The following is an 11,724-nucleotide window of genomic DNA, read 5'->3' as shown; positions in this document are numbered from 1 at the left end:
AAAATTTGTATTTATCACAAATCTACCACAAAAATATTACCATTATGTGTAAAAAGTGTATTTTAGCACTGTTTGTCAAACTGTTTACACACCTTTTTTAGTAATGAATTTCAATTATAAATTATGTAATAAAAATATTAATAATTATTATTATTATTTATAATAAACATAATAATAAAAAAGAATTTAAAAAGTTCATGTGTGTATATATATATATATATTTAAATATAGAAAAAAATACTATATATGCATTTTAAAAAAATATAGAAAAAATAAAATACTATATATGTATTACAATAAATATAGGCAAAAGTTTGTGTGTGTGTGTATATATTAGTGCTGTCAAATCGATTAATCGCATCTAACATACAAGTTTGTATGTATATGTTTGATATTTATATGTATATATTATGTGTGTGTGTGTGTGCACAGAAATTTCCACAACTTTTATTTTATTAACTTCCATGCTTTTTTTAGATTGAAAGTGATATTTCCAGGTTTTTCCTGACCGTGGAGAAACTAAAAGATGATCCTAGTTAAAGTCAATGTATAATTGTTAATGAAAATGTGTATTGAGGTGATTAACTCTGAGAGGGAATGTCACTGTGTGTGTTCACACCTGCTTTTCCCACCGGCTGGTAAACGTGTTGCTTCCCCATCTGAAAGAACACACAATCACACACAAGCGTTTAAAAACACAGTGGTTTTCCTGCAGACTGGGTTCCTGCTGTGGAATTGTGGGTAGTTTGTGGGAAAGCCAGGCATATTTCAGGCCTTAAGAGTTTCACCCAGCTAATCTGAGCAAACACATCGCTCTCGCCCTGATCTTCTGTAATTATGGCCGTTAAACGAGGCTCTCGTGAGATGACGCCTGTTTTTCACTCGTTATTCATCAGAGATGATGCTAGCGCTGGGATTCCCGTCTGTGATCACAGTAAAGCTCCCATGACACCCCTTTAATTCACCCTCCTCCTGTTACTTCTCCTCTCAGGGTTTCAGATTCCCCTGTTTCAGCCTTTCGGTAAATGAATGAGTTCAGGAATGAGTTCAGGATCAGCACTTTTCAGCTGTTTTGGAAGATTTTGGCCGAGTGTGATCGGCATTACTGGCTGCGACTCTAACAGGAAGTGAGAAGCAGATTGTGTCCTCGCTGTGGCACTGCAAATCTCCCTCTGGGAAGAAACAAAAACAAGCAGGGAATTCTGGGAACTCACCGGGGTCTGGAGAGCGCCGTCCTCCCGGTCGATACTGCCCCTCGAGTTCCTCGACTCCGGCTTCTGAACAAACACAATCCCTTCATCAAACACATGCTGAGGATTTATCAAATATCAAATATTCATAAGATCAACTTTCGTATGACTATGTCATCATCAGGTTCCCACATCACATGACTAAAGGATTGCCATGACTTTTCCAGTGATTACTAGATTAAAATCATACAACAATAACAATAATAATTAAAATAAGATTTAAACCAGTGTTGTCAAATCGATTAATTGCATATAACATAAAAGTTAGTAAAAATATATATATATATATATAAACTTTTATGTTATGCAATTGATCGATATGACAGCAATAGTTTAAACATTTAAATGTATTTAATTTTATTTTTTAACATTAATTGACAATTATTTACATATATTTTTATTTAAATAAAAAAAGTTAAATAAATAAATACAAATTATTTATATAGGTTACTTTATTTCTTATTATCTTATTATTCAAGGTTTTGAAAAACATAAAATACATAAATATATAATAATAAACATTTTGATATTTATATCTCTGTAATATTTTAAAAATATGTCCACCATTTTTATATATATTACATTTAAATATTTAATGCTTAATATAATGTATTTTCTTATTTTCACTTTAGAAATTTATAAAACATTTTAAGATTATATTAATTTGCATGACTTTTTTTTAATTCCCTGAAATTTCGCACATAAAATACAAAAATAATACTACTGCTACAGCTCATAATAAACAACATTTTAATATTAAAATCTGCATTATTTTATTCATATTTATATATATTTTTTTAAATATTTAATGTTCTTAACTTAAAAACTTGATTTCTTATTTTAACTTTAGAAATGCGTATCACGTTGTAAGATTACATAAATATACATTATTTTACCAAGCTTGAAGATCACAGTTTAAAATGTTCCTGATTTTCCACTTTCCGTTCTGACAAACCTCAAAGCCTCAAAAAAAGCAACAAACTTCAGCACAAAGTAAAGATTTCCCGAAACGATGCAGCGAGTTCTTGCTCCATCTAGAAAAGCTCAATGTGAAGAACGTGAAGAACTCACTACAGAAGTCTAGTTACCGGCTTTCCGAAACAGAACTTGAAGAGATGCATCCTCTGAGCGGAGCGCGAGCGCTGTGGTGTGTGTGTGTCCATGTGAGAAGCCTTCAGATTCCTGCTCAAGAAAACTCTCTGCTCCCTCTCTCTCTCTCTCTCTCTCTCTCACATCCCACGCTTTCCTTTCCTCCCGCTGCTCTAGCACAAACAGAAGAGCTCCTGGTATGCGCTGCGCTGATCAACGCTCCACTGAGGGGCCGATCTCAAGGACCAACTACCTACTATTTTTATACGCAGAGAGTAATATGCAGTATGCAAATGTGCAAGCATGGAAAAACCAATGACCTTCTGAGTTTACCAAGCATACAACTGCATGGAACACTTTATCCCATAATGCATTGCGCTCGACTTGACTTTCCATTTCCTGTGCAGTGAATGAACTGTCATTGAACCGAACGATATCAGTCACATTTTGTTTTTGCTGTTATTTAATCAGAGACTGCTCAGGGGAAACATACAACTTTTTATGCAAAATTAGATTAAAAATGCGAGTACACTGTATTTTATTTTGGTAATTTATTTTGTCAGATGATAATCTGACGTTAACTTATTTTCCAAACAACTCAAACCGGGGCTGAAAATATCCACTACTTTGAAACGGCTTCAGATGTGGCTTTAGAGTCTGAACTGTTTTCAAATATTAATTACATTGTTTTGAACTTTCGCTGATTTCAGACTGATTCATTCATGTGTTATGAATCATCTGATCTTTTGATTTGCGTCCATAAATATCCCAATAAAACAGGAAATAATCAAATGTGATGAAGCACCTTTCAGCTGTACACTATTTAATCGACAACTTATTGACTTAATAATGCCACTATATTATCACCCTCTGTAGAGATGCTTTATAGAAGTTGAAGTTGCAATTATAAATGGAAATGACTGAATTCTTGACAGATAAATTTGGCTTTTTGTGCTTTATAATTGTAATTCTATTTTGAAGCAATTTTTATCGTAAAAAGCTAAATAGCACATATTTATATATTTATATATACAGTACAGGTCAAAAGTTTGGAAACATTACAATTTTTAATGTTTTTGAAAGAAGTTTCTTCTGCTCATCAAGCCTGCATTTATTTGATCAAAAATACAGAAAAACAAAAATGTAATATTGTGATATATTATTACAATTTAAAATAATTGGTTTTCGATTTATATCATTTATTTCTGTGATCAAAGCTGAATTTTCAGGATCATTAGAAATCATTCTAATATGATGATTCATTATCAAAGTTGGAAACAGTTCTGCTGCTTAATATTTTTCATAACCTGTGATACTTTTTTAGGATACTTTGATGAATAAAAAAAATACAAATAAAAAATACAAATAAAAAAAGAAGCACATTTTTTAAAAATAGAAATCTTTTGTAGCAACAATATACACGACTGGTCAGTAATTTGAGGTCAGTAATTTTTTTTCTTTCTTTTTTTGAAATAAATCAATACTTTTATTCAGCAAGGATGTGTTAAATTGATAAAAAGTGATAGTAAAGAAGATTTATATAATTAGAAAATATTTTTTTTATTTTGAATAAATGCAGTTCTTTTTAACCTTTTATTCATCAAATATATTAGGCAGCAGAACTGTTTCCAGCACATAATAAATCATCATATTAGAATGATTTCTAAAGGATCATGTGAAAGACTGGATGTCACATGTGACACTGAAGACTGGAGTAATGATGCTGAAAATTCAGCTTTGCATCACAGGAATAAACTATTTTTAAAGTATATTCAAATAGTAAACTATTATTTTAAGTTGTAATAATATTTCACAATATTACTATTTTTCCTGTATTTTTGATCAAATAAACGCAGCCTTGATAAGCATTAGAGACTTCTTTCAAAAATATAAAACTTATTGAATAACAAGTAAAAAATAATTGAAATAATTGAATCATGAAATTTTAGTCACATCACACCATTTTAAATAACATGATGATACAGTATATAGTGTGCAGTGCACTAGTGTTCATTCCAGACACACTCGGATTCTTTCCTTTTGAGAAAAGCTTTTAATTTTTTCCTTAAAGAATGAGAAGATGCCAGCGTTTCTCAGGAAGGCACGAACCACACGGGTTTCCACCGATTCCCACAAACCCCTGCTGCCAAATGAAACGATCACTTATGACACGCGTGAAGAGGCGCCCAAGTTTCCACCGGACAGAGAGCGATATTACAGTCACATCTCAGCTAACAACAATCCTCAAATCCTCAGATCTAGAGTTTCAGCCTGCGGAGGAAACCACTCGAGTGTTAAATCAGGTCTCAGCAACCAAAACCCCCACAAACCCCCACTGCAAATATCATCCGGGGACCAGCAGCTCGAGAAACACATGGCATCTGAGGGGCGCGTGGAGCGTTTGGCAGGGATGTGGATGTGGAACAGTTTCCTCTGGCGAAGAGAAGACGGTTTCACTCGCAGGTGCGCTCAGATTTACAGCTTTGTTTTCAGGACGGCACATCTTCACTTTGTTCCATCTCCTTCTCAGAGTAACAACAACCACAGATGCAATGGATGCCAAACACACTCAAAGTGACCAACAAGCCAAAGAGCCGTTTCAGGAAAAACACTCAATCTGAAATGTTTCATGTGACTTACTGACTTTCCGGACTCAAAACCTCCTTTCCGGTCCATCAAGACCACTTATGAAACTAAACAGCAAACATGATTCAGAAATATCACATATATTTACATATGAAGACACGTTCAAGATACAGCAATGACGAATGATGTGAAATACATCTTCATATGCAGAGATTAGAGCTCATTTACATATAGCAATCTTAAAGGTACAGTAGTGTAAAGGTGGAAAATGATCATAGACTAAATTATGACTGCGGTGCAATAAACCTTTATTATCATTTATTAATATAAATTTACATTTATTTAATTTTTTGTTTGTTAATATTATTATTTATTTATTATTATATTATTATATACTTTAAGATTTAAGTTTTCTAAAATAATAAGTGGACAAGAGAGAAAAATTAAATGCTAGAAAAGTGTAGAAAAGTTAAGATTTATGGATTTTTTTAAATAGTTAAGATTTTATGGAACTATTCATTAAAATTCTTTGAGTATTCTAGAACAGTATCAATAGTATTAGGGCTGTCAAAAGGGTTGAGAAATTGAGTTGATTTTTTTTTAAAACTAAAATGATACTAATATTTGAATAATATTAAGGACATCATTTTAGTTAGAGGAGTGTGCTAACAAGAAGGCATAGTGAGAAATATAAACCAAACCAAGCGTTGTATTAAATTGTTTATACAAAATAATTAAATTGCATGACTGTTAAAACTACTATTCATAAACTTTTACTTAAACTAAAATTTGCAAGACCTTTCCAGGCTTAAAAACTTTTAAACTTCCTGAATATTTTATTTTTAAATTCCCATAGACATTTAGATTTAGACATTTTTTTTTTTTATATTTAATTATTATATATATATATATTTTTTTTTTTTCACTCTAGAAATTTCCAGGACTTTCTAAGATTACATTAATTGTTAAATTAAATTTGACTAATATTTGAAACTCAGATGTGACTCTGACAGCCCTGAATAGTCCGGTGTGTATGAGAGAGACGGGTGTTGCAGGTGGACGTCAGTGAGTGTGTGTCAGTACCAAGAAGCTCTCCTCGTGCTCCAGCCACCTCTGGTCCTCCTCCATCTGCTGCTGCTGCTTCATCAGCGTCTCCTCCATCAGGTGTGTGACGGGCATCACCTGACTCCGGCCCAGAGCCGCCCCATCCTGACACACACACACAGAGAACAGCAGCGTTAATGACCGCGCTCCACTGAACACGCATACACTGAGCAAGATATCTAACGCTGATAGACAGACAGTTTTTTTATTTGTCCTTGAGAGGAAATTTGTGTACATAACAAACACACATAACATGGTAAATTATCAACATATCAAGAAACAAATAGTTGCTAACATCACAAAAAATAACAAAGAGAGCATAAGTGACGCATCAGTGGCCGATTTCCTATGTATTTAGAGCTCGTATAGATACAGGAACAAAACTCTTACTATACCTGGCCTTTCTACACATCAGTCAGGGGTATCAAATATTTATAGAGTGGGTGTTCTGGGTCATTTAAGATTTTTTTGTGCCTTTTGCAACGTGAATGTAGAGACACTATCCAATAAATTAGGGATGGGGATACCAGTAATTTTACTTGCTAAATAAGTTCTCTTTAAGAATTTGTTCTTGTTGGTAACTGTTCGCATATGAGAAAATCACATGGCACCATAAATAAGGACTGGCTCAATAATAGTGCGATACAAAAGAAGAAGTGAAACGCTCTCTTCTGCTCACTCACCTCCATGTTCGGAGACCACACGGGAACGTCCGGCCTGTGGTGGTTCCAGGTCTCGTGTGGGTCGAGGACTGAGGCTTGCGGGGGGAATCCCGCTCCGGGCGCGAGTGCACTGGGATATCCAGACCCCTGCACAGATGATAAGACATTTGATTTAAAGCACTTTTACATTTATTTATAAAAAAAAAAAGTAAAAGTTTTCAAAAATACAAATAAGAATACTGTAGCAATCAGTGTTATTTTAAGTATTATTTATAAACTATTATAGTTTTTATTAATAATTTGAATTAGCGTTAATTTTATTTTAATTATTAATAATTTTCTATGCGCTCTTGTCACTTTTTATAATTTTTATTTATTTTATTTTAATTTCACTTTTATTTTTTTATTTTCAGTTAGTAATTTTAGTACTTACATACAACTAAAATTTATTTCAGTTAGTTTTTTTATATTTATATTTTATTTTATTTTATCTTTGCATTACCTTTATTTTTATATTTAACAGATTTAATTTTAGTTTATTTATTTTTGTCATTTTTATTATTTTTTATTTATAGTTTTAATTTATTTTCAATTCTTTTAGTTTTTTTAAACAATTTATTAACTTAAACTTATTTCAGTTAGTTTTTCATCTGATATTTCTTTTTATTTTAGCTTTGAGTTAGCTTTATTTTTTATATTTTTGTTTTTGTTTTAATTTTAGATTAATTTTCAACAAATATTGTTATGTGCTTTTGTCATTTTTATTAGTTATTTCTATTTAGTTAAAAAAAAAAAATTCAGTTTTAGTTTTTTTATTTCCATTAACTGCAACTTAGTTTTTCATAAAATATTCATATTTTATTTCAGACAGGCTTCAATTAAAACATTTAATTTTAAATAGATTTTTTTTAATAGAATTTTTTTAAACAGATTTAGTCTTAGATAACAATAAGCGATTTTCCATATTACAATTTAATACTGTAATATGGTATTTATATCCTTGTTAAAAATAATTTTACTCTCATAAATGTCACATTATGTAACTAAAACGTGTTATGAGAGCCGTTTCAGGTTGTCTTCAAGACCCCCGGAGCGTCTCTCACTCCTCTCAGAGAGGCCAATAATCACCCTGACACAAAACCAGCGGATTGAGCACAAAAGCCTTTTAAGGCATGAAAACAGAGCGGTGATAACAGCGGTGATATGTATGTGTGTGTGTGTGTGTGTGTGTGTGTGTGTGTGTGTGTGTGAGCTGATGGAATGTATCTGGAGTCAACAATAGCATGTGTCTTTAAAGAGTGCAGAGGAAATGCCTGCTGTCAGAGACGCTCTCGGACGAGCTGTGAAATAACTTCAGGGAGCTGAAGCCAGCCAATCACATGCTCTTCTACACCAGCCTCGTGCTGAAACAGAAGCACATCAGGGAGTCTGGCTGGAGAAGTGCACTGCTATCTGAAGTGTGTTTGGGTGTTTGCTGAATGTTTATGTTGGGAAGTTTTGGGGTATTTCGTGAGTGTTTGGCGACAGTACTCAGTTTGTCAGGTATGGTATTTGGAGACTCTTTGTTGAACAACAGAAGGGGAATGAATAACAGGCTCTTCATTGCAGTGACATCATGTGAGCAGCATACAAAATAAAATCGTTCACAACTTGCACCCCAACAACTGATGATAGTTGACTGACAGCGGTTCATTTATTTTGGCGCTGCCCTTATGTGTCTTTTTTTTATTTGATGTACTTTTATGGGCAAAATGTACTTTATTTTTATTGTTGGAAATGTTGATGAAAATTGTACATTACTGTGGAAAGATGCTCTACTAGATAAACAACTAAGATAAACAACCCCGCACTTATTTTATAATTTTTTTTATTTTCATGGCTAAATTTTACATTCATAAATGCACATTTTCAGGGAAAAGACCATGTTTTATTGCATTTAAAAATGAAGTGACGCATTATATTGAGTCGATATTGCCCTCGAAGAAACAAAAACCTATTAGGATTTTACCAGCATGTACACTCTTTAAAGCATTCCTATAACACTGTCTATACCTCCCCCTAGTATTTGAAATGTATTGTATTGTATTTCTATTGTTTGTTTTGATATTTCTTCTATAAAATAAAAATAAAAAACTTGCACCCAAACATTTATATTTCTTGTTGTTTATTTATTAACCTCAGGCGCTTCTTCGCGTGTCGGTCAAAAATGACTGATTTTTTTTTTTCCAATGAAATTAATGTACTATATTTTAATTCGATAATGTTTTTTATTTAATATTTTTAGGGGATTTTATGGTACTAAATTATATTTACACTGTATTTATTATCCATTTATTCACTTTTTGAGCATAGCCTTGAAAAGTAATTTTCCAACTTAAACTGTCGTAAATCTTAAATGCTTTAGAGCACAGACTTAAGTTTGATCTCTTTTCAAAGACGAACTTCAGGACCATTTAACCTATTCGAATCATGTGTTCACACAGCAAGTGCCAAAACCTTTAAGTTTCGTACCATTCCGATAAAAAATAAAAATGTAAAATTGTTGGGTCAAAAATGACCCAAGAGCACCAGAGGGTTAAATGTGTTTGCATGAAGATGCTGATGTGGGCGAAGTAACGTTACCTGGTAATGATTGAGCTGACCAGCATGTTGAGGACTAGGGAAATATCCATCACTGGATCGAGGACTCGGGTATCCAGGTCGGCTGGGCTGTAAAAAACAAAACCACTGATTAAAACAGACCCAGTTACACACACACTTCCTGTAGATCTGATCAGGGTACTGCAGATCTCTGATATACACTTGTCACTGAGACTCACCTTCGGAGGAGCCTCGTCTGAAGTGCCAGTGTCCCAGGACACGGTGACCTGTCTCCTCATCTCCATACGGAAACGCTCCTCCTGTTGGGCCTTCTCCTCGTCCAGGATCGTGCTGAAGGGACACACACACACAGGAATGAGGAAAAAACGGCATTTTCTGCATTTATTTTGCTACAGCAGTGATTAGACTGACTTTTGGCTTCGATTAGACAAACAAAAAAAATAAAACATTTTAAATATAATATCACTTATTTTCATATATTGTTCTGTATTATTTTTTTTATATAAATATGTAATATATGTAAATATGTAATAATTATGTAACTGAATACAGGATCTCCTGTTCTCCTACCTCTGAAAGATTAAAATATCGTGCAAAAGTTCATTTATTTCAGTAATTCAACATAAAAGGTGAAACTAATATATTATATAGACTCATTACATGCAAAGTGAGATATTTCAAGCCTTTATTTGTTATCATTTTAATGGTTATGGCTTACAGCTTATGAAAATGTTCAAAATGAATTGAATTTGGGGTTTTCATAAGCCATAATCATCAAAATGATAACAAATAAAGGCTTGAAATATCTCACTTTGCATGTAATGAGTCTATATATAATATATTAGTTTCACCTTTTAAGTTGAATTACTGAAATAAATGAACTTTTGCATGATATTCAAATTTTTCGAGTTTCCTGTAAATGAGTAACGTTTTCTGACAGGCTTCATTGTTATTCTTTATCAGAATTGTTATTATTAACTAAATTGCACCACTAAAATTAACATAGTTCACATATTTGTTAATAATGAATCATTATAAATGATAAATGGTTAATTTGTTGCACATTAGAGCGCAACAAGAAAATAAATAGCTTGTATAATTATATGGCTGATCATTCTGGATTGACCGTGACACTCTGAAAGCTGAACGGAGACCTCTAGTGTCAGAAACCAAGAAGAGCATAAACCCACCAGATTATGTGCAAACACTGTAAAACGGCTGCTTTACTATGACATTACATGTGAAATAAGTCATCTAGAAGACGCTTTTATCCAGATTAGCTTTACAAAAGCATGAGTAAAGCGGTCCGTACACACACACACACACACACACACACACACACTGACCTGAGCTGAGTCTTGAGTTCAGTGAAGCGCGGGCGTTTGCTGGGGTCGTACGCCCAGCATTTGGTCATGAGGCTGTAGAGGGTGGGGGGGCAGTTTTGGGGCATCGCTAACCTCTCGCCGTTCTCGATCCGCCCGATCACGTCATTATTCTTCACGCCCTGGAAGGGCTTAATGCCGAACATGAGGATTTCCCACATACACACACCTGAGAGAGACACACACCAATCTAATTATTGTCATATCTGAATACAGGCAAAAAATGGACAAAACAATAATGTATTTTTTTTTAATAGAAAATATAGAGCCTCACACACCTGATTCATTCATAGGTGTGTAGGATTAAAGTCCAATATAATATTTTAATATTAAAATAATTTTTATATATATTTAAAAAACATTTATATATATATAAAAAAATATAAATATTTTTTATATATATTTAAAAAAACATTTATATATATATTTAAAAAAATGTATATATCTATAAAAAAAATATAAATCCTGCACACTTCTCAATCTTGCATTTTCATAATTTTTTACGTCAATCGACTTTCCTCAGGCTTATGGTGATGTAAGTTTGAGGAGTGTGTGGGATTTATATAATTTTTGCACAATTAAAAATCTAAAATATTTAATGTTTTATTATTAAGAGTAAAATGATCAAATGAATTAATTAATAATAATAAAAAATATATATATATTCCTTATTTCCAATCAAACTAATATTGTATTAATAATAGAAAGATGGTGCTCAAAGCGTTAATGTTTGTGGTGTTCAAGAACAGTCAAACTGTAGGAAACAGCATAATGAAATTTCAGTTACCAAACATCCAGACGTCGCTGGCTGAGGTAAACCGGCGGAAGTTTATGGATTCTGGAGCCATCCATTTGATCGGCAGTTTCCCTTTAGAAGCTGGAAAACACACACTACTGTTTACAGACCGTTTGTATTTAAATGTTTTGCTAATCAGCTTCACAGGCCATTACACGACAGATACAGACTCAACACTCTACAAACAATATACTAAATACAAACATAATAAACAAAATCAACATAAAAAAAAAGACTAAACAAATTTGTATGTA

At 32.8% G+C, this 11,724-nt stretch overlaps 1 protein-coding gene across 3 annotated transcripts in view; it reads right to left on the bottom strand.

Annotated features, from left to right (window-relative positions):
- ptk2aa (protein tyrosine kinase 2aa) overlaps positions 1-11,724 on the bottom strand; it is a 112,702-nt gene that overhangs the window by 10,155 nt on the left and 90,823 nt on the right. For all 3 annotated transcript variants that reach the window (XM_081376777.1, XM_081376776.1, XM_081376778.1), the window contains 8 exons: positions 11,462-11,551; positions 10,639-10,843; positions 9,511-9,622; positions 9,314-9,400; positions 6,713-6,838; positions 6,009-6,134; positions 1,215-1,277; positions 620-659 (listed from right to left, as the gene is read on the bottom strand). In XM_081376777.1, the coding sequence (XP_081232903.1) occupies positions 620-659; positions 1,215-1,277; positions 6,009-6,134; positions 6,713-6,838; positions 9,314-9,400; positions 9,511-9,622; positions 10,639-10,843; positions 11,462-11,551 (849 nt within the window). The remainder of the gene's footprint in view (positions 1-619; positions 660-1,214; positions 1,278-6,008; positions 6,135-6,712; positions 6,839-9,313; positions 9,401-9,510; positions 9,623-10,638; positions 10,844-11,461; positions 11,552-11,724) is intronic.

This window comes from Scardinius erythrophthalmus (genome assembly GCF_964197995.2).
Source record: "Scardinius erythrophthalmus genome assembly, chromosome: 10".
Lineage (NCBI taxonomy): Eukaryota > Metazoa > Chordata > Actinopteri > Cypriniformes > Leuciscidae > Scardinius > Scardinius erythrophthalmus.
Note: the sequence above shows the minus strand (reverse complement) of the source record. Positions and strands in the feature narration are given on the sequence as shown.